This window comes from Pseudorasbora parva, chromosome 25 (assembly GCF_024679245.1).
Source record: "Pseudorasbora parva isolate DD20220531a chromosome 25, ASM2467924v1, whole genome shotgun sequence".
Classification (NCBI taxonomy): domain Eukaryota; kingdom Metazoa; phylum Chordata; class Actinopteri; order Cypriniformes; family Gobionidae; genus Pseudorasbora; species Pseudorasbora parva.
The window spans coordinates 35,487,955-35,510,454 of record NC_090196.1 but is presented as its reverse complement, the minus strand read 5'-3'; the positions used below and the strand labels follow the sequence as shown (position 1 = coordinate 35,510,454).

At 40.7% G+C, this 22,500-nt stretch overlaps 1 protein-coding gene across 1 annotated transcript in view; it reads left to right on the top strand.

The window, feature by feature from the left end:
- The window catches only part of LOC137064685 (PDZ domain-containing RING finger protein 4-like), a 43,232-nt gene that overhangs the window by 6,771 nt on the left and 13,961 nt on the right, over positions 1-22,500 (top strand). Inside the window, exons 2-3 of the mRNA XM_067436149.1 lie at positions 14,928-15,181; positions 18,091-18,193. Coding sequence (XP_067292250.1) covers positions 14,928-15,181; positions 18,091-18,193 — 357 coding nt within the window. The remainder of the gene's footprint in view (positions 1-14,927; positions 15,182-18,090; positions 18,194-22,500) is intronic.

Sequence of the window (22,500 nt, the reverse complement as noted above, 5' to 3'; positions counted from 1 at the left end):
AGAGGGCCCCGCCCACAAAAAGACGCCCCCACCCACACACAGAGGGTCCCGCCCTCAAAAAAGATGGCCCCGCCCACACACAGAGGGTCCCGCCCACAAAAAGATGGCTCCGCCCACACACCGAGGGTCCCGCCCACAAAAAGACGGTCCCACCCACACAGAGACGGCCCCGCACACAAACAGATGGCCCCGCTCAAGGTCCCTTGTTAGATAGGTAGACAAGTACACGCACACACAAATTGATATAACTGTGCTGATAGATTTGGTTTGTATGCTGACCTTGTATGCTGAGGTGTGTGTGTGTGTGTGTGTGTGTGTGTGTGTGTGTGTGTGTGTGTGTGTGTGTGTGTGTGTGTGTGTGTGTGTGTGTGTGTGTGTGTGTGTGTGTGTGTGTGTTATTAAGCAGATGTTCGTGCTGTTCTGTGAGATATCTGTGCTTCAGTATCTGCTCTGGCATTTCCACAGGCCTGTGATGTGAATAGAGGTGCGCTGTCACCTCTACGGGAACACAAAGCCCTCGAGAGACGGAGGCCCTGATGGGACACTTCTGGCTGGAGAGGGGGATAAAGGAGGAAGGGCAAAAGCAGACCTGAATCCATCATCCACCTCTCCACACTCGAGCCTGATAAACACAGCTCAACTCAAACGCACCACGACAACATCTCTTCATTTCAGTTTTAGCACAGAGCACTTCAAGCTAACCTGAATGAAAATGAGAGAGGGTTTTTTGGGAACTAGTTGACATTAGTCCATTTTTGAGGCTGTTGGCGGGAAAGCTGCTCGACTACTGCCAATTTACTGCTAATTAATATTCATGAGCCAATCAGATGAGGTTTATAATGGATATGTCAGATTTTGAGTTATAATCTGAAGGAACGGATCTGGTTTAAAGTCAGTTCAGATGCGTTCGCGGTGTGAAGACAAAGAGATGTGTGCGAGTGTGGGCATGTTTTTGTGACATATGAGGACTCAAATGTGTATAATGCCATGGGTATGACACAGGTATTACAGGAGAGGGTGAAATATGAGGACATTACCCATGGCCCCACTTTACAAAAGGCTTATAAATCACACAGGAGGAGTTTTTATGAGAAAGTAAAAATGCAGAATGTGTGTGTGTGTGTGTGTGTGTGTGTGTGTGTGTGTGTGTGTGTGTGTGATTATGAATGTGTTTTAATGAGATGTTTCTCGGTGCCGGCAGCACAAAGCCTTCTGGGATTGTGTGCTGTTGTCCGACTGAGATCGATGTGTTCAGATCAGCTCACATGCGTTAGTAATTAATCCAGATTACAAAACCCATTAAAGTCGCCAATAATATCTGACACACGGGCCGCTCCCGTTGGGCAGGTGTGTGATCTTTAATAAACGAGAGGAGCGTGAGATAGGGACACTGGATCTGATCTGTCAATCACAGGGATGATTGACAGGCGGCGCTGTTGTCTGTGGTCATCACGGTATATTACATTTAGTTTATCTCAAATTATATCACACGATTTATGATAATTCATGATATGTCAGATGTGTGTGTGTGTGTGTGTGTGTGTGTGTGTATGTGTGTGTGTGTGTGTGTGTGTGTGTGTGTGTGTGTGTGTGTGTGTGTGTGTGTGTGAGGCTCTGCAGTGATTTTAACGTCTCTACAGCACAAACTGAACTATATCTGCATCCTCAGTAGACCTGACTCTCCTGCAGGGCATTATGGGGGATGAACCTGCCCATATATTAGTATATATATAAGTAGAGATATGAGTTTCTGCTCCAGTCTAGATCAGAGATCGGGCGTCTGGGGAAAGTGTATCAAAATAAGTTAAAAATAAATAAAAAAAATGATAAACTAACTACATTTGATTAAAATTAAAAAATCATTAAAATTAACACAATTTATCAAAATAAATAAATAAATCAATAATAAAAAATTAAATACATAAATTATTTATTTTTATTTAATTTAAAATAAATACAATTTAAATAAATGAAATAAAATGTATTAAAATATTTAAAAATTAGTTTTTATTTTGTAATATATACCAAAATGTAGTAAGATGAATAACAAAAATACATACATATATAATTAAAATTATGTTTAAATATATAGAAAAATTGAATGAAATAAAATGTGATTTAAATAAATAAATTTGATTCAAATAAATACAAAAAATATTAATTTAAATAAATATAATTATATTTAATTAAATATAAAATATTATAATAAATAAACATATTAAAAATATAAAATACTTATTATACAATAATATTATTTTAATAAAATATTTTAAATAATGTAATTGATTAAAAATACTAAAATAAACATACACACATATGTAAATAAAATGATATTTAAATGAATAGAAAATTTAGTTAAATAAAATGTGATTTAAATACATTTTAAAACATAAAAATAAAATGAATTTAAATAAATATAGGTACAATTTGATTTAAATAAATACATCTAACTGTAAAACGAAAATCTCTTATGTAATTTACCAATTAGACGTCATATTTTAAACACTCTCAGAAAAAAAGGTACAGTGCTGTCACTGGGGCGGTACCCTAAGGTACAAAAGTGAATTTTGTACCTTACTCACCCCTAAATGGTTCATATCAAAGTTCGTATTAGTACCTTAAAGGTACATATTAATACATTTTTTGGTTTTGTACCTTCTGGTACCGCCCCAGTGACAGCACTGTACCTCTTTTCCTGAGAGTGAAGATGTTAATTGTGCCTTTATAGATTAGCTGATGTCAGATGAGGCCACATGATGCGGCTCCGCTGCGGTCAGGCTCTGGATTGCCGTGTGTTGCATCAGGGCTGAGACAGAATCTGGTGAAAGTTTACCAGCTCTAATCCAGCCGTTACTATGGCACAAGATTGTCACGCTAGCTGCTCTGTGTTTATATATGATGTGTTGTGTGAGTCCACCGGCATGTTTCCGCATTGGTCTCTGTTTTCACGGTTAATCGTGAAGATAGACAGAGACATGAATGAAAGAGAGAGATGATGGACAGAGAGACGAAGGACAGCAAGTTTGGTGATGGCGTGAGCCGCTGGTGTTAGTTTGAGTGTAATGGAGGACGATCTCTCTGACCCCAGGCTCACTCAGCTGATTGGGGGTCGTTTAACTCAAGCATCTAGTGCTGTTGAGGAAACTTCAGCAAAGCACCCTAGCAACCACACATAGCAACACTGAAAACCCTCTTAGCAACCGCATAATGCCCTGACAACCACCCAGCGAGTTTTCAACAGGTGAACGACACACACAGGCTCTTTTAGAAATGAATAACGTGAGTTAGGAATAGAGTACAATTGCAATCTGTGCTGTATACCATACACACTTTCTCTGGATACTCAACATGCAACCTTAAACATTGTGTGAGTACATGTACAAGACTGGAAAATATACAATACTACACTGGAATACTAGCTTAAACTAAAGTCCTGCACGGGTCCATTTCTGGAGACCCGCCCGTACCCGCAAGGGTAGGCACCAGATCCGACCGTGACCCGTGAAAATATCAAAAGTAAATCCGCACCCGCCCAGGCCCGGTAATATTTGGCCCGTTACCCGACCCGTGCCCGCGATAAATCTCAAACGCTAAAATCATTCCAATTAAAATGCTTTATTTTTATCTTGCACCTCTCTCAACATCAACAGCGTCGTAAATGGGCTAAAGAAACAGGCTAAAGTGCCTTGTTGTCAACAATTTCATATCCTCCACTCACCAACTTTACTTTAACTTTTTTTTACATGTACATGTATGCATTTGGCAGACGCTTTTATCCAAAGCGACTTACATTGCATTCAAAGTACACATTTTTTACATTTTTTTGTCAATTCAAAACTTCATCCATAGCTACTGCAACGTTCGCTCCATCTGGGCATCAACAAACGTCGCAGCTGTGGTGACGTAATGGTCAAATGGAGTATCGTTGTTGCGTGTGTAACAGAGGCCAGATAGTGGTAGTTGCTGTGCGAGTAAACCTCACTCCTCTGACCTCAAGAGATGCTCTAGTGACTGACGCTAGAGGTTGCAGCCTTTAGCCTCCTTGTTAGAGTGTCCGACTCTCATGCCGGCAGACCCGGGTTCAAGTCCCGGTCCGAACAGTAGGGGTTACACGTGTATGTGTAATGGTAATTTGGACATATAAATTGTAATACAGTATTCCTGTGGGGGAAGAAGGAGGTGGGAACCGGCGAACATTTAAAAGACTTTAACCAAACAAAATGAAAGTAACGTGGGCAGCCCGTCACGGACAACTGCCACACACACACACACACACACACACACACACACACACACACACACACACACACACACACACACACACACACCTAATAAAACGTAAACACAACTAAACGTCAAATCCAGGTCTGGTGCTCTCTCGTCCTTCATTGGTTCCTTATATGCCTCGAGACCGGTGTGGCTCGCAGGTGACACATATTCATAATCATGCCCCAGTCTCTCTCTCTCCCTCTCTCGCTCTCTCTCGCTCTCTCTCACTCGTCCACCTCCCCACAGAAATATTGCACATATTTTTCATCTGCGCTACCACCTGCCCGCACAGAGTTAATTATCCACCCGCATCCCCACCCGTGAATTTTATAAATGTCACAATCCAGTTTTAGGACTCTACTGTACAGATGTGGTCAGAATTATTGGCACCCCTGATAAATATGATCAAATATGGCTGTAAAAATTTCAAAAGAATTGAACCTTTCATTGAAGTAAAAGACTTGAAAGTAGGGGGAAAATCACAAAAATATAAGCTTTCCTCCAAAAACACATTAGCCATAATTATTGGCATCCTTTTATTCAATGCTTTTTCAACGTCGTTCCCAGGAAGCCAGCTCTGAGTCTTCTCCTGTAATGCCTGATGAGTTTGGACATCAGAGATCATTCCTCAGTTCTCGTCTCTTCAGTTTTCAGGCTATAGCGTTCAGGTCAGAGATGGGATGACAATGGCAGAAGCTTTATTTTCTGCTCAGTGACATGTGTGTGTTGATGTTAATGTTTGTTTTGGATCATTGTCCAACCACGGCTCATTATAAGATTTCTAGCAGAAGCAGTCTTTCATCTGCTGGTATTCGCTGGAATCCATAGGCTATGCGTCTGAAAAAGAAGTCCAGGACCTCCACCAAAAAAAACAGGCTCATAAGGTTAAAGATCCTCCTGTATTTAACCATGGGCTTTATATGCCATCTGGTGTGTTTGCTGCCGAAAGGCTCTTGTTTTAGTGTCATCCGAGCACAGATCCTGGTCCCATCTGAAGCTCCAGTCGTGTCTGAACTTGATATGCTGGAGATTGTTTCTGGATGAGCGAGGAGAAATCCTCCCAAACAACATGTGGTGATGTAGGGGTTGTTTGGTCTTTTTTTAGTTTTTCTGAGCCAAAGACTCCACTAATCTCTGCAGTTCTCCATCTGTGATCTGTGAGAGTATTTATCTTCTCAAACACTTCTCCTCTTGTGCATTAGGACGATATACACACATGGCAGATTCAGAACATATTTCGTTGATTGAACGTCTTAATTATTGCCCTGATGGTAGAAATGGGATTTTTCAATGCATTAGGTCTTTTCTTATTATGTGAAGCTCAACACTCTTTTGCTGAACTATAGTCTGTGCTTTTACTCATTGTAATGATGATTAAGGGAGTTTGTTCGTTATGTTTCCTCATATTCCTGAAACAGGAAAACATAGCTGGACAACTCTATGTTCCTAGTGACCCTGGTGTGCTAAAATATGTAAATAATAATGGGAATATACTTCACAGATATTTTACTCATAAGAATATCTAGTGGTGCTAATAATTGTGGCCAGCGTATTTTGGAGGACAAACGTTTATTTCATAATGTGAGTTTTCCCCCACTTTTAATTATTATATTTTAATGAAAGTTTTTTTGCGTTTTGAAACAATACCGTTATCATCTTCAAAAAACTTGATTCTGTGAGAACATTGACATTAAACTGACAGAGTGTGTCTGCTTCCCGAACAATGCTAGGAAGACTGTTCCAGAGTTTAGGAGCTAAATAGGAAAAGGATCGACCGCCTGCAGTTGATTTAGATATTCTAGGTATGATCAACTGGCCAGAGTTTTGAGACCGCAATCGACGTGATGGAGTATAATGTGTTAAGAGCTCGCTTAAGTACTGGAGCTAAACCATTTAGTGCTTTGTAAGTAATAAGCAAGATTTTAAAATGTCTGCGATGTTTAATAGGGAGCCAGTGCAGTGTTGACAGAACTGGACTAATATGATCATACTTCCTGGTTCTAGTAAGAACTCGAGCTGCTGCGGTTTGGACCAGCTGGAGTTTGTTTATTAAGCGAGCAGGGCAACCACCCAGTAGAGCATTACAATAATCTAGCCTTGAGCTCATGAACGCATGTACTAACTGTTCAGCATTTTGCATTGAAAGCATGTGCCGTAATGTAGATATATATTTAAGATGGTAGAATGCAATTTTACAGATGCTAGAAACGTGGCTTTCAAATGAAAGATTGGTATCAAAGAGCACACCCAGGTTCCTCACTGAAGTCCTGCTGCCCTTTAATATTTTTTCACAGAATATTAATTTTCACTTAAAGGGTTAGTTCTCCCAAAAATGTAAATCTGTCATTAATTCCTGCTGTGGTTGGACAGCTGTCAGACCTCCGCTCATCTTCACACACAGATGAAGATATTAGTGTTGAAATCCGATGGCTCAGAAAGGCCTTCATTGACACCAATGTCATTTCCTCTCTCAAGACCCATAAAGGCACTAAAGACGTCGTTACAAAGCCCATCTCACTACAGCGGCTCTACAATCATTGATGAAGAGGCCAGAATAGAGTTGGTGCACAAAAAAATAAAATAACGACTTATATAGTGATTGCCGATTTCAGAACAAAGCTTTGAACCGTTATGAGTCAGTGAATCGACTCATGATTCGGATCGCGTGTCAAACTGCTGAAATCACGAGACATTGGTGATCCGAATCATGAGTCGATTCACTGATTCATAACCGTTTGAATCTTTATTTGAGGATTGAACACAAACGCGGAAGAGAAGCCAATGCTGAATAAAGTCGTAGTTTTTGTTATTTTTGGACCCAAATGTATTTTGGATGCTTCAAGAGACTCTAATTAACCCACTGATGTCTCATATGGACTACTGTGATGATGTTTTTATTCCCTTTCTGGACATGGACAGTATAGTGTGCATACACTTGCATACGCTCTCAGACTAAATATAAAATATCTTAAACTGTGTGTGAAGATGAACGGAGGTCTGACGGGTGTGGAGCGACATTAGGGAGAGGAGTTAATGACAGACATTTCATTTCTGGGGGAACTAACCCGTTAAGTGTGTTTTCTGTAATCTCAGTATTCAGATGGTGGAGTGTGTTTGGTCCGAGGGTGTCAGGAGATGAACTGAAGCAGGGAATTGTTGAATTGGTGTATAATGTGACACGGTGCTCCCGCAGAGCAGATTGGCTCCATTAGTGTGAGAAATGTTTAGAGCCGAGGTGAAGGTTTGCTGTGTAGCTGCTCGTGTCGCGTCTGAAAGAAAGGGACAGTCAGATTTCCCCGGTGGTCCGACTGCTGTTTTATATCCCGTACGGCCGACCCGTCTGTCAGGGAATGATTTATGAACTCATAACGCCTCTACAGCACCTACTCATATTTTAGCCTGACACTTACTATTGAAATGAGACATTTAGCCCATGTGAACGCTAACAGAGAACCGAGGGACACTGTTACTCTCGCTTACGTTTTGGGGAATTTAATGGCACTTCTCGGCTAAGTGCATGACTCCATATTGTATTGGGTTTATGAAAATGTAAATTGATTCCCGGCACACAGAGGGCTGAGCCGAAGTTTGGAGACCATTCTTGTGGTGCATCTGTGGGATGTATTCAGCTCTTCTGCGGTCAAGTGGAAGATGAAGCAGATCTTAGATCGGTTTGATGGATTCAGATTTAGTTTGATGCTCGTTGGTCACAATATATGAAATACTAATGCACTCGCTGCATTCAGCATCATTTAAAAGCCACTCATATGTACTTGAGAAGATGGAGAATGAGAACAGAGAGGTTAAAAATGAGGCGTCAAAACAATCTTTGTCTCCTTTATTTATGAGCTGCTTGTTTAAAGTGGCTTTGTGTGTGTGTGTGTGTGTGTGTGTGTGTGTGTGTGTGTGTGTGTGTGTGTGTGTGTGTGTGTGTGTGTGTGTGTGTGTGTGTGTAAGGAAAGCTTGAGTCTTTCCAAGCGCAGCTGTTGTAGATCCCTGTGCAAACAGACACAGACGCTCCTTCTTCAGCTTCATCTGCCGCCAGAATCACAGCAGCACATTCATAAGTATAATAGGCAAGTTTATTTATATAGCACATTTTATACACAATGGCAAATCAAAGTGCTTTATTAAAATAGTGAATTAAATAGTGATAACATATGCATACAAAATAAGAATACCATGTGCAAGAAGTAAAACTAAAGAATTTGTAAAGAGAATTTAATAACATCCCTTTCAATCACTATTCCCTGATTAAAACTCAAGAACCTTCTTGTTAAACCCATTTTAGCTCATCATTTTCCCACATAGATTTCCACATACTCTAACCTTTTTCTCAAATAATAAGTATAACGTTAATATTTAAAACAAATTTAGGTTTTCCATATGGAACCAGACAACATAAAGCAATTCTACAAGATGAAAACCACCAGTAAAACAATAATATTGATGCACTATATGCACCTATATTTTGCCCCGATACCGATAATCGATAATTCTTAATATTTGAAAGCCGATAACCAATGTATTATTCTGAGATGCAATTTTTTCCCCTTTCCCATCAAATATAAAAAAACATCATGGCGAACAGTGTGCATCTGAAGCGTCTCAGCGTCTCATTATTTATCGGCTTTAATATATAGGCCAAATTTTCTTATTGGAACAATAATAATAACATTAAAAACAAGAACTGTAATCAGTTTTACGGGGCCAAGCCATGCAGTGCAATGCAGAGCCAGAAGAACAAAACAGCAGAGATAAAATGAAGAATAGTTTAGAAGTACAGGTAGGATGACCTCAAAAAGAACATGGTGGTGGCGCTATAGAGTTAGTCCTAGAGAATCCAAATTTGGTCCAATTACTATTCATGAGCATCTCTACAACTGTGCCAAATTTCATCATTTTCTCACATTCCAATGATTGGACAGCCAATAAAGAAGAATATTAAAGGGTTAGTTCAGATAGGCCTCCATTGGCATTCAGTCCATTCCCACTCACAAGACCCATAAAGCCCTAAACACATCGACACAAAGCCCATCTCACTACAGCGGCTCTACAATCATTTTACAATGCGGCGAGAATAGTTATTGTGCACAAAAATCAAAATAACGACTTTATCCGCCAAGTTACCGCCATGAACTCGACACATGCGTGAGAATATGACACAGATCGGCCGCTCATGACCCAGAAGAGGAGGAGCGAGACCGACACGGAAGACAAGAACTTGGCGGATAAAGTCATTATTTAGATTTTTTTGTGCGCACAATAACTATTCTCGTCGCGTTGTAAAGTGATTGTCCAGCCGCTGTAGTGAGATGGGCTGTGTGTCGATGTGTTTAGGGCCTTTATGGGTCTTGTGAGTGGGAATGGACTGAATGCCAATGGAGGCCTATCTGAAGCCTTTCTCAGCTTTACACTAAAATATCTTCATTTGTGTTCTGAAGATGAACGAAGGTCTGACGGGTGTCCAACGACGGGTGAGGGAGGGTAATTTTCCTTTTTGGGTAAACTAACCCTTTAATAATAGAGAAGAAAACGAACAGATACAATAGGGTCTAGGCCCGCTAATCAACATATATCGGCCGATAACAATATGGCTGGTATATTGTGCATCCCTAATTTCATCCTCTTGTTTGTTACTTTTAAATTCTCGTATAATTCAGACTGGGATTCCCGATGTGGTCCGATCAGTGTTTATGGAGATAAGGATGGCTGTTGGTGTCATGTTTCCTCTAGGTTCCTCTCCTCATTAGCACTATCATCCGGGCTGGTCTGAATGGGGCTGATGCTAGCCGGCCGGCAGATGAATAATTATCCCCATCCTCAATTGGGATTAATTGCTCCATCTGGCTCTCATTTAAACAATACGGCGGAAACTCCTCCAACACTCCTTCCTTTAGCGTGGTTTCTTTTCATTCAGAGAGTCAGGAGAGGGCACGTGGCGCTTATGCCTCAGATTTGCTCGTTTTTCTCTCAGCCTGTCATGAGCCACGAGCAAGATCATTTATCTACACACCATCCTTTGTTTTCCCACCTCTCTGCTCCACGATTCAGTTCCTCCACCAAAACAGAAACCTCCAGCGTGTTATTTGACTGTTTGGAAATGAATCTGGCATTATTTCTGGTGTCTGTCCATTAATTTCCCTTCCATAGAGTCATTATGTCGTGAGCCGTTGGAACAGCAGTATATACGGCTGTGTTGGTTTGACCGTATTAGATTGTAAATGGTGAGATTCACTGGACTATTTCCTCATGATTATTCTCTCCGTGGGCCAATTACTGAGTTAAACGAAGCCTCTCCTCGCCTGTACATATGCAGAACAAACGCACGCTTCAGTCAGCACACACACGCTTGAGTCGCTCCAACAGTGAGCCTGATGAAAGCATCAATATTATATGACGTCAAAGGGCTTCTCATCTGCATTGAAACAGTCTCCGTCCCAGCGGCGCGTGTTCATTGGTAATTTATAGCGTTAACGGAATGCTTGTAATGCCTCTATTATTCAGAAAGCTGCTTTAGCAAGGATTTTCTCTGATATGGATAAGATTTGCATGGGGATTTAGGTTGTATATTTAATTTTGTGCTTGAAATTGTTATAAATGTATTACATTTAAAGGTGAAGTACTTCATTTCTGCACCAAGAATGAGAGATTTAATCATGGTTCATGATTGGTTAGCAGCAAAAATAGGTATCGGCAGGTCACACTTACAAAGAAATCTGAATCTGCTTAGAAAACTTAAATTGCTGCATCTCTAATGTATCGGCGTTAATACACTGCAAAAAACGCTTTTCTTACTCAGTATTTTTGTCTTGTTTCTAGTCATCTAAAAATTCTTACATTAAGAAACATTTACTAATTAATGTCTTGTTTTGGGAAAAAATAACTCAAAATGAAGAGAGTTTTTGCTTAAAATAAGATAAATAATCTGCCAATGTGGTAAGAACAATAATCTTGTTTTCTGTTTGAATTAAGATTATTTTTTGCAGTGCATATCAGCCAAATGTTCTCATTAGATCGATTACGAGAACACTAAAAATGAAAATATATCAGCCGATACTAATATGGTTGCCGATATATCGTGGTGCTTAATTTCTGCACCAATAATGACAAGTTTTCAATCATGGTTCATGAACACGCCCCGTCTGTCATTGGTCAGTTTGTCTAATAGCTCCGCCCCACTCTCACTCCATTGGTTAGAAGCAAAAATCGGTATCTGCTTACAAAGAAATCTGAATCTGACAAGAAAATTGCAATTGGTGCATCTCTAATTTATCAGCTTTAATATATCGGACAAATTTTCTCATCAGAGCGATAACGATAATACAAATTAACATATATCGGCCGATACTGATATGGTGGCCGATATGGTGGCTTAATTTCGGCACCAAGAATGACATCTATCATTGGTCAGTCTTTCGGATAGCCCCACCCCTCTCTCACTTTATTGGTTGATTCAGGACTAGATCCTTTAGTTTAGTTGTTATTTTCAGAGCTGTAAACTCATTTCTGAACTGTCAATATGAACTCTATGAAGTGATCCAATAAAACATGCATGAATATAATCCGTACTGGAGATGAAGCTCCCATCATTTGGTCCCAATCTTCTGATCACTCTTCACTGTGATGGCTTCAGACACTCTCATGTATGACTTACTTTAGATTGAGAGACACACACCGCTCCAGATCAGATCTTAATGATGCTTTGAACGTTTTCTCAGCGGTGGCCGCCGGATGATATAATGTGTGTCATTAATAGCCAATCAGTGTCCTGTGCGACTCAATCTGCTCAATTCATTCCAAGAGAGTTTAATTACAGATTACTGATGAATAGACATGCAGTCACTCTGGAGATCTGGACTGTATCAGTCTGTGTTTGTGTGAATCATTAAAGAAATGACTATATAAATGCAAATATTTGGGCATGAATTTAAGAATTATCCATTTGGATAGCAAGTTTTAATCAAACTAATAACGTGATGCATATGTAATCCAAATTGATGGGAATTTTTAATGCGATTCAAATGCATGGAATTTCACGCTGCTCTTTTCTCTACAATGACACTTCATTTAACTCTTTCCTCGCCTGCACTTTTTTTTTTTTTTAAGTTGCCAGCCACCGCCAGGGTTTTTGACCATTTTCACCAAAATGTAATAGCCCATAGAATATTTATTTTTATGAATATCTAAGCATGCAATATATCAAAAGAAAGAGCCAACCCTCTTCTTTTAAACAAAAAACTTGTTTTATTCTTTTTTATCAACACAAATGGGTAAGTTTCATAAAAAAAGCAACATTTTGAACAAAAAGCTGAGAAAATCATGTGCGTGTGAAAGACTGACTCCATCATTATATGATGATTAATGATCAGATTCAGTGATGATCAAACACAGATGAGGAGATCGAGTCCATCTACACCTCTAATGCTTCAGTAACATTAGATAGTTTTGATTTATATGATGTTTAATGTTGCTGATCTTGTTATTTTTCATATGCATATGATTACATATGACATCTTGTTTTACTGTGTCTTAAGCCGGGTGCACACTGTGCGATTTTGGCCACGATTTGACCGTCTGAGACAAATTTTGCAAATCCTAAAAGATTTCTGTGATCCTAGACTACGTCTTTGATCGCTAGTTTGACATGTTCACCGGCAGCCAATTAATGACCGCTGTGATCAAATTTTACCTCAGACAAAATTCTGGCAGTGTCAGAAGATTTGCTGCACAATCCTGCAGTGTGACTTCTCCTACGACAATCGTCAAATATCTCGATTTTTCAAGACAAACTGTGACCGAAATGAGAGCTACAGATTTCTTTGTAGTCTCCATTTCAGTCCTGCATGAAATGCAGCTCACCGTCACCGAACCAGGGATGGAAATTAGCACCCGCCACCAGCCAAATGCGGGTGATTTTGAGTTGTGGCGGGTAAACTCGCTTCACCTACCGGCCACGGTGGCGGGTAAATAAAAATAGCATACTGTTTCCCCTCTTTGTAAACTTTGTGCAATGCATGCGAGTGCGGCCGTATGTCCGAATATAACCAGTCGTTTTTCGCCGTCATTACCCAGATGTAGTACCAGAAGGCGCAAATACGAACTCGCGCGCGCTGAAAGAAGATCCGTCACTTCGCATCATCCGAGAACGAGCACTCGTCTCACAGCGCGCAAATATTGAGTTCTCTTTCAAGTCTTGCGCTTAAATGGACAAACTCACACAAAAAGTATGTCAACATGTCCATCTTGATTAGTATCCAAGCAGACATAGTCTGAATATGCCTTAAGTGAACGTTATACAGTCGAGAAAGAAGAGCATATCCCTGCACTAGGTCTTAAAGGGGCAGTAGCCTTTACTGCTGTCTGTTTAATGTCAAACAAAAGGACATCACTCACTGCTCTTGAATAGCTTTTGTAAGTTTAATAAGGATCAATCTTTAATTTAAAATATGCAGTTATTTTACATTTGATTACTTTATTGAATTTCTGTACCTTTCTGCAGGCCATTAGGTCTGTACATTAGCTATTATTAAATGCACACATGAGTGAGGTCAAGTTAAACATTTTAGTTTGAATTGTGTTTTATACTGTGGATTGTTGCAATGTGCTAAATAAATATTTGCATAATTTGTAATTGATTAAAATTTGAAACTTTAATATTAATTTATGCAATCGCAATGCCTTGATTTTTTAAGTTACACAGTCACAGCATTAGCCATACATGCAATGGTACTAATAGTTGGGATAATTTCTTTTGGTGTTTCGGTTTTGGCCAAGAATTTTTATTTCTGTGCATCCCTACTGACAATGTTCTGCTCGGTGTGTCGTCAACACGCTTCAGAAGATGCCAAAACTAATAGTTTCATTGTTTGGACTAAAAACCTAAAACTGGAAGCCATAAAAGATCACGAATCATCCAAATGCCACATCCAGGTAAAAAAAAAGCGCACAGAGCCCTACTCATTTTATGAAATGTATATCAGTTCATGGTTTGTGTGTGTATAAGAGAGATTGAGAAAATGTCAGTATTTCATTGAGACTTGAGATTAAATAAACTGCTTAAGTATTGTACAGCTTGTAGTATTAATTTTTCGCATGCAGTTACACATTGTCGGTTAAAAAAAGGAAAGTGGCTGGTAAAAACATGGAGTGGCTGGTAGATTTTGAAATCCACCAGCCTCAGTGGCCGGTGGACAAAAAAGTTAATTTCCATCCCTGCACCGAACGCGTCATTCATTGATGATATAAAACTCCGGATGAGTTTTCTTGCTTGCGTCCCATCTTTAGCGTGCCTTGACTATCGTACAGTCTGACATGAATGACCGCTAAGATCTTACAGTGTGACGGCTTACAGCGGCGATCTGTTCATACAGTCTGACAAGTAACATTCCCAAAGGATTTTGAAAAATCGCACAGTGTGCAGGACCCATTACTCGCGTGTGTTTAGATCAGGAGATCCATAACTCATTCAGAAGATGTGTAATAGCGCCCTCTAGCGTGTGACAGTGAAAACATGGAAACACAGAAAAGTCTGGTTTTGGCCTGGAAGCGTTTTCTCACAAATAACCGAAAATTCTGTGTTTGGCAGGGAAAGAGTTAAAAAGTGATATGTTTCGCAATGAGGTCAGTGTGTGATTCTAATTTCTCTCGGGTTACAGGTGAACGGGAGGGATCTGTCAAGAGCGAGCCATGAGGAGGCGGTTGAAGCTTTCCGTAGTGCCAAAGATCCCATTGTGGTGCAGGTGCTCCGGCGAAACCCTGTACCCCGGGGTCAGGGGTCATGCCAGGACGTCCAGGTGGTGGACGTGTGCACTCAGACCGAAATCACCTTCGAGCATATCATGGCTTTGGCCAAACTCCGTCCCATCACACCACCTGTGCCGGACATCTGCCCATTCCTCCTGTCGGACAGGTAAAAACTCTTGTACAAAAACATTGTAATTAATCATTTGATACAATGCACTTATTGTGTACATACATGTTTTTACATTGTACTTACATTTAAAAAAAATACCTGCATGTAATTACGTCTGTAATTATTTTCTGTAGTTACATTTATAATTACACAGTTGGCACTTCCCTTACACCTAACTCTACCCTTAAACTGACCCATAGCACCACACCTGACCCTAACTCTACCCTTAAACTGGCCCACAAAACACCACACCTGAGCCTAAAATCTACCCGTATCCACCTCAATATCAGCAAAAGTGCTTTCCAATACAATCTGAACACAGTAAGTACATTGTACTTGTTTTTTGATGTAAGTACATTTACTTAAGGCCACCTTATAAAGTGGACCCAAAATAAGTTATCTGGTTGCCTTAAAATTTTGAGTTCATTGAAATTAAAAATTTGAGTTAATACAATGAACATTTTTGAGAATCAACAAACTTTATTCAAATATTATTAAAAAAATTGTAAGCATACTGGGTAATTGTGTGTTTTATTTGTGATGACAAATATTTTGTTATTTTCATGATTTGTCAAATGTTTTATGTGGTTCGGATACAATAATATTTTGAGTTTCTATTTATTAAACTAATTCCCTTCATTGTATCAACTCAATTTTTTTATTTCAATAAACTCAAAATTTTAAGTCAGCCCAGGTCACTTACTTTAGTTAAAACAACAAAAACATTTACAGTGTGGGGTTTCCTCGACATCAGTGCAGAAATCTTTCCTAATTCTCTCTTTCTTGCTGTGGAGTAGCTCTCAGGAGAACCAAAGCAGGAACGAGATAAAGTTTATCATGAGGAGTATCTGGGTTTCCCCCCTCGAGACAGAGGAACTGCAAAACAAGCTGTGCTGGGGATGCTGGGAAGTTAATTGAAAGTGTGTGAGGCGCAGAGAGGGTGTTAGGGAGGTAATTAATGCTGCACAATGGCCCATTGATAATTCATAGGCTAAAATTTGTCTCCTGCTCAAGATCCGTGTTTTGTTTCCAAATTCCCTTTGGTGAGTCATATGCTGATTTGGATTATTTGGATCCCTTTGTCCTACTAAAGAAAGGTGTCCAGGAATTCTTAGTGAATATTGTTGCTATAATGGTGCTTGGATGTATGAATTGGTAAATAATTTAGTCTCATCGGGACTGTCAGCTGCCTGGCCTCAGTGCCTCTTCCGGGAGGATTTTATTAGACCACAAGGGTTGTACACTGAGTGAATGCCTTTTACATTTTGGATGGATGTATAGTGCAATGGATGGACTGATGGGCTGATAAAGTGATGGATGGATGGATGGATGGATGGATGGATGGATGGATGGATGGATGGATGGATGGATGGATGGATGGATAGAGGGATAGATGGATAGAGCGATAGATGAATGGAACAAAAGAGCGAGGATGGATGGATGGATGGATGGATGGATGAATCTGTAGATGGATGGATAGATGGATTGGTGGATGGGTTGTTCGATGGATGGATGGATGGATGGATGGATAGAGCGATGGATGGATGGATGGATGGATGGATGGATGGATGGATGGATGGGTGAATCTGCAGATAGATGGATAGATGGATTGGTGGATGGGTTGTTCGATGGATGGATGGATGGATGGATGGATGGATGGATGGATGGATGGATGGATAGAGCGATGGTTGAATGCATTGGTGGATGGATGGATGGATGGATGGATGGATTGGTCAACGGATTGGTGGATGAAAGGATGAAAGGATAGAGTGGTGGATGGATGGATAGAGTGTTGGATGGATTGGTGGATGAATGGGTGAAAGGATAGACTGTTGGATGGATGGATGGATGGATGGATAGAGTGATGGATTGGTGGATGAATAGATGAAAGAATGAAGTAGATGACAGATGGATAGAGTGATAGATGGGTAGGTGGGACATACTTCCAGATTTTGAGTGGTCACCCATATAAATTAATATTTAGTTGCAATATTTCAGCATATTTAATATATATTAACGTTTGATTTCCCAGAATCAACTGGAGTGTTTAACTCCAGTTCACCTTATCCCCATAGCAGTGAGTGTCAAACCGGTTACTCAGATCAGATCCGATCCGGTTTCTGCTGGTTTGGCTTCAGCTCGTTTGATAGACTCCACTAATGTGGTTCCCACTGACTCACAGCAGATCATACACCTCCTGATTAAACCAGAGGAACACGGCTCAGATCTGAAACACACACACACTTCACACACTAATGATCGATGAGCAAACACACACATGCTTGACACACTAATGATCGATGAGCAGAGAATATTCCTCCACACAATACTGAACAATAGAGACCACAGGCACCTTGAGGCCAGCAGATGAGATTTATGAAGAGGAGTCTCCTCACATTATCAGCAGCGGCACATGACAGGAGCTTTATGTGGTGTGTGTGTTTGTGTGTGTGTGTGTCCGTCCGCTGACATCGTACCGTATGTCATTTTACTGATCTAGTAAATGCATCTTGATTTAAGAATTGTTAGATATTTAGACTAGAAACGAGACAAAATTACTGAGTAAAAGAGCATTTTTTGCAGTGTGTGTCTCAGAGGAAACCGAAATATATGAAGTGTTTTATATCATTTTATTGGTGCATGTCATGATGTAGTTTTTTGGGAATTCAGAAACAGTGTGACTGTATTAAATATTTCCATGTTAATGTCTCTTTTTTTGGTGGTGGTTGAGGAGATTCCCCTTTCCAAATGTAAAGCGCTTTGAGTGCCTTGAAAAGCGCTATATAAATCGAACGCATTATTATTATTATTATTTTTTGATGCGTTTGATAAAGCATGTGCAGTTTGAAATGTGTGTATAGCGCTGTAAATATAAAGAGGTGTCGTAATGTGCTTCCTCTCTGCAGTTGCCACTCTCTGCACACGATGGATCAGGAATACTTCGAGGGCAGCGAGTATCTCTCCAACATGGTGGCTGACGCAGACAGGACCGATGACTTTGAGTATGAGGTGAGGCTTTCTCCCGCTGCTCTCCTCATTAATAACCGCTGACAGCTGTCCATTATGATGGAGCCTCCCGATGTGTAATAGAGTCCGAGTCTCTGACGGATGAAGCTCAAGACTGAGGCTGAGATCCACAGCTGATGATCGCACACCGCTGCAAACCTGACCCCACCGCACTCTGGACATCACTGATTCAAGAGCGCTTCAGTCAACAAGATGGATGGATGGATAGATAAAAGGATTGATATAGCAATGGATGGATGGATGGATAGAGCAATGGATGGATGGATGGATGGATGGGGTCCCGGGCAGGGTCGGCGGTGCGCCAAGACGGACTCAAAATTACCCGTCAGGCTTTTGTCGGGGTGAGGGCGAAAGATGGAGCGATTGATGGATAGATAGATGGATGGTGGGTGGATAGAGTGACAGATGGATGGATGGATGGATGGATGGATGGATGGATGGATGGATGGATGGATGGATGGATGGATGGATGGATAGAGTGATGGATGGGGCAAAAGATAAATGGATGGATGGATGGATGGATGGATGGATGGATGGATGGATGGATGGATGGATGGATAGAGCGATATATAGATGGATGGATGGAGCGATATATAGATGGAAGGATGCATGGATAGAGCAATATTTAGATGGATGGATAGAGCAATAGAAAAATAGATGGATTGATGGATTGATGAATACAGTGATATATAGATGGACTGATAGAGAGAAAGATAAATTGGATGGATGGATGGATGGATGGATGCTGGCGATCCTCCCCGGACGCCGACCGATGGTGCCTCGGTCCCGGGACCGGTCGGTGACGCGCCAAGACGGACTCAAAATGACCCGTCAGGCTTTTGTTGGGGAGAGGGCGAAAGATGGAGCGATGGATGGATGGATGGATGGATGGATGGATGGATGGATGGGGCAAAATATAAATGGATGGATGGATGGATGGATGGATAGAGGGAGGGATAGAGGGATGGATGGATGGATGGATGGATGGATGGATGGATGGATGGATGGATGGATGGATGGATGGATGCTGGCGGTCCCGGGCACGGTCGGCGGCGCCAAGACGGACTCAAAATGATCCGTCAGGCTGGATGGATGGATGGATAGAGCGATATATAGATGGATGGATGGATGGAGCAATAGAAAAATGGATGGATTGATGGATGGATACAGTGATATATAGATGGACTGAGAGAGATGGATAAATTGGTTGGATGGATGGATGGATAGATGGATGGATACAGCGATATATAGATGGATGTATAGAGCGTTTAGATATATGGATGGAGCGATAGATAAATTAATAGATGGATGGAGTGATAGATATATGGATGGATGGATGGGTAGATAGATGGGTAGGTGGGACATACTTCCAGATTTTGAATGGTTACCCATTTAATTTCATATTTAGTTGCAATATTTTATCATATTTTATCAATGAAGAACACTTCATTTCCCAGAATGCATCACGTGTGTCTAACTCCAGTTCAGCTTATCCCCATTGCAGTGAGTGTCCTCCACTGGATCTGGATCAAACCGGTTCCTCAGAGTTAAACACAGTTAGACAGAGTCAAGACTCAACAGTCCTTCTGCTCCAGTGAAAGCGTCTCGAGTTAAGAGTGTGTATGTGAGTGTGTGAGTGTGTTTGTGTGTGTGTGTGTGTGTGTGTGTTTGTTTTACTGCAATCTAAACGACGGTTCGATGCCTTTGTCCCGTTGAACGCTTCATTTATCACTGTCAGCTGAGGACAGATTGACAGATGACATCATCAGCCTCCTCAACAGTGGATGAGGAACTCAAACACAGCCATTTTAGCCCAGAGGCATTGTGGGAAGCTTCCTGCAAATGCATAAATGTAAATATATAAAAAGTAAATCTTTTGGTGCTGGTGCATGTGTCCGCTGAGGTCGTGTTCTCCTCATGAGAGAGTTGTGTGATCTCTGTCTGTTCCCATCAACACAGAGCAAATGTAATATATTAGCCTTCATTCTCAAGCGCTAATGCTATTACAGTCCGTGAGCTTGTGATTTCATGCTTGGGGAAGTAAACAGAGAACTGACTTACCGTCACTTAACACACAGTGGGAAAATATCCTCACGAGAGAGAGAGAGAGAGAGAGAGAGAGAGAGAGAGAGAGAGAGAGAGAGAGAGAGAGAGAGAGAGAGAGAGAGCTCAGTGCACAGGAGTGATGCTCATTATTCACAAACAGAAACAACACATGCGATGTTCTGTCTGTAAGAAGCAGAGGAGGAAACATCACTGACTGGGTTTAGCTCATGCTGATTGTCACTGTATTTTTGTTTTCTTACATCATCAAAGATGGCACGGTTACAGATTTGCTAAGTACAAACCCGATTCCAAAAAAGTTGGGACACTGTACAAATTGTGATTAAAAACCAAATGATGTGAAAGGTTTACATTTTTAATATTTTATTCAGAATACAACATAGCTGACATATCAAATGTTTAAACTGAGAAAATGTATTATTTATATGGGAAAAATAAGTTGATTTTAAATTTCATCAACACATCTCAGAAAAGTTTGGCCAAGGCCATGTTTACCGCTGTGTGTCATCCCTTCTTCTTTTTATATCAGTCTGCAAACGTCTGGCACTGAGGAGACGAGCTGCTCAAGTTTAGGTATATGAATGTTGTCCCATTCTTGTCTAATGCAGGCTTCTAGTTGCTCAACTGTCTTAGGTCTTCTTTGGCGCCTCTTCCTCTTTATGATGCACCAAATGTTTTCTAATGGTGAAAGATCTGGACTGCAGGCTGGCCATTTCAGTGCCGGATCCTTCTTCTACACAGCCATGATGCTGTAATTGATGCAGTGTGTGGCGTCCCAGTTTTCCAAAAAGAACTTCACATTTTGATTCGTCTGACCACAGAGCAGTTTTCCACTTTGCCACAGTCCATTTTAAATGAGCCTTGGCCCAGAGGAAACGCATGCGCTTCTGGATCATGTTTAGATATGGCTTCTTTTTTGACCTATAGAGTTTTAGCCGGCGACGGCGAATGGCGCGGTGGATTGTGTTCACCAATGTTTTCTGGAAGTATTCCTGAGCCCATGTTGTGATGTCCATTACAGTATCATTCCTGTATGTGATGCAGTGCCATCTAAGGGCTGAAGATCACGGGCATCCAGTATGGTTTTGTGACATATGAGGACTCAAATGTGTATAATGCCATGGGTATGACACAGATATTACAGGAGAGGGTGAAATATGAGGACATTACCCATGCCCCCACTTTTCAAAAGGCTTATAAATCACACAGGATGATTTTTTTTAGAAAGTAAAATGCAGAATGTTTCCTGTGATGGGTAGGTTTAGGGGCAGGGGCAGTGCGTGAGCGTTTGTGTGTGTGTGTGTGTGTGTGTGTGTGTGTGTGTGTGTGTGTGTGTGTGTGTGTGTGTGTGTGTGTGTGTGTGTGTGTGTGTGTGTTTGCGCGTGTGTGTGTGTGAATCTCAGTGATTTTGCCCCCTCCACTCCTTATGAAACACTCAATCTAAAGATCTGAGCTCTCGTGTGGATGAGTGTCAGCAGAATGGCCCGAGGAGTCTCCATCAGCCGGTCTCTGGAGTCTGCACTGGTATTTTCTACAGGACTGATATTACATGTCTGGCCTCTTTTGTTCTTGAGGTTGTTTTCCTCTCTGTGTCGTGACACTGAGGCGTGTAATCAGTCAGTCTCTGGACGTCTGTGGATGAAATACTCAATCTGTGACCCATCCGTGACCCTGAGCACAGCCAGGCATGTGCTTCACCTGCTGGGAGATTCGGCGCAAAGTGGATGGCGTTTCTGAAATGCGTATTTTTGTCTTGTTTTCCAGTACAAATATCGAAACATTCATGGTAGAAGATATGAAGTCTTGTTGTCTGGGTTTGTGAGTGTGTGCTTAAAGGGATAGTTCAGCCATAAATGAGCCTGTGATGTTTATCTGCTGACCCCCAAGGTGTGTTTGTTTCTTCAGGAGAACACAAATGAAGATTTTTAACTCAACCGTTACTCGTATTATGCATGTCAACACTGCAAAAAATGCTTTTCTTACATAGTTCTTTTCGCTTGTTTCTAATCTAAATATCTAAACATTCTTATATTAAGAAACATTTACTAGATAAGTACAAATCATTGTCTTGTTTTGGGGAAAAATAACTCAAAATGAAGAGAGTTTTTGCTTAAAATAAGATAAATAATCTGCCAATGGAGTGAGAAAATAATCTTGTTTTCTGTTTGAATTAAGATTATTGGTAGATTATTTATCTTATTTTAAGCAAAAACTCTCTTCATTTT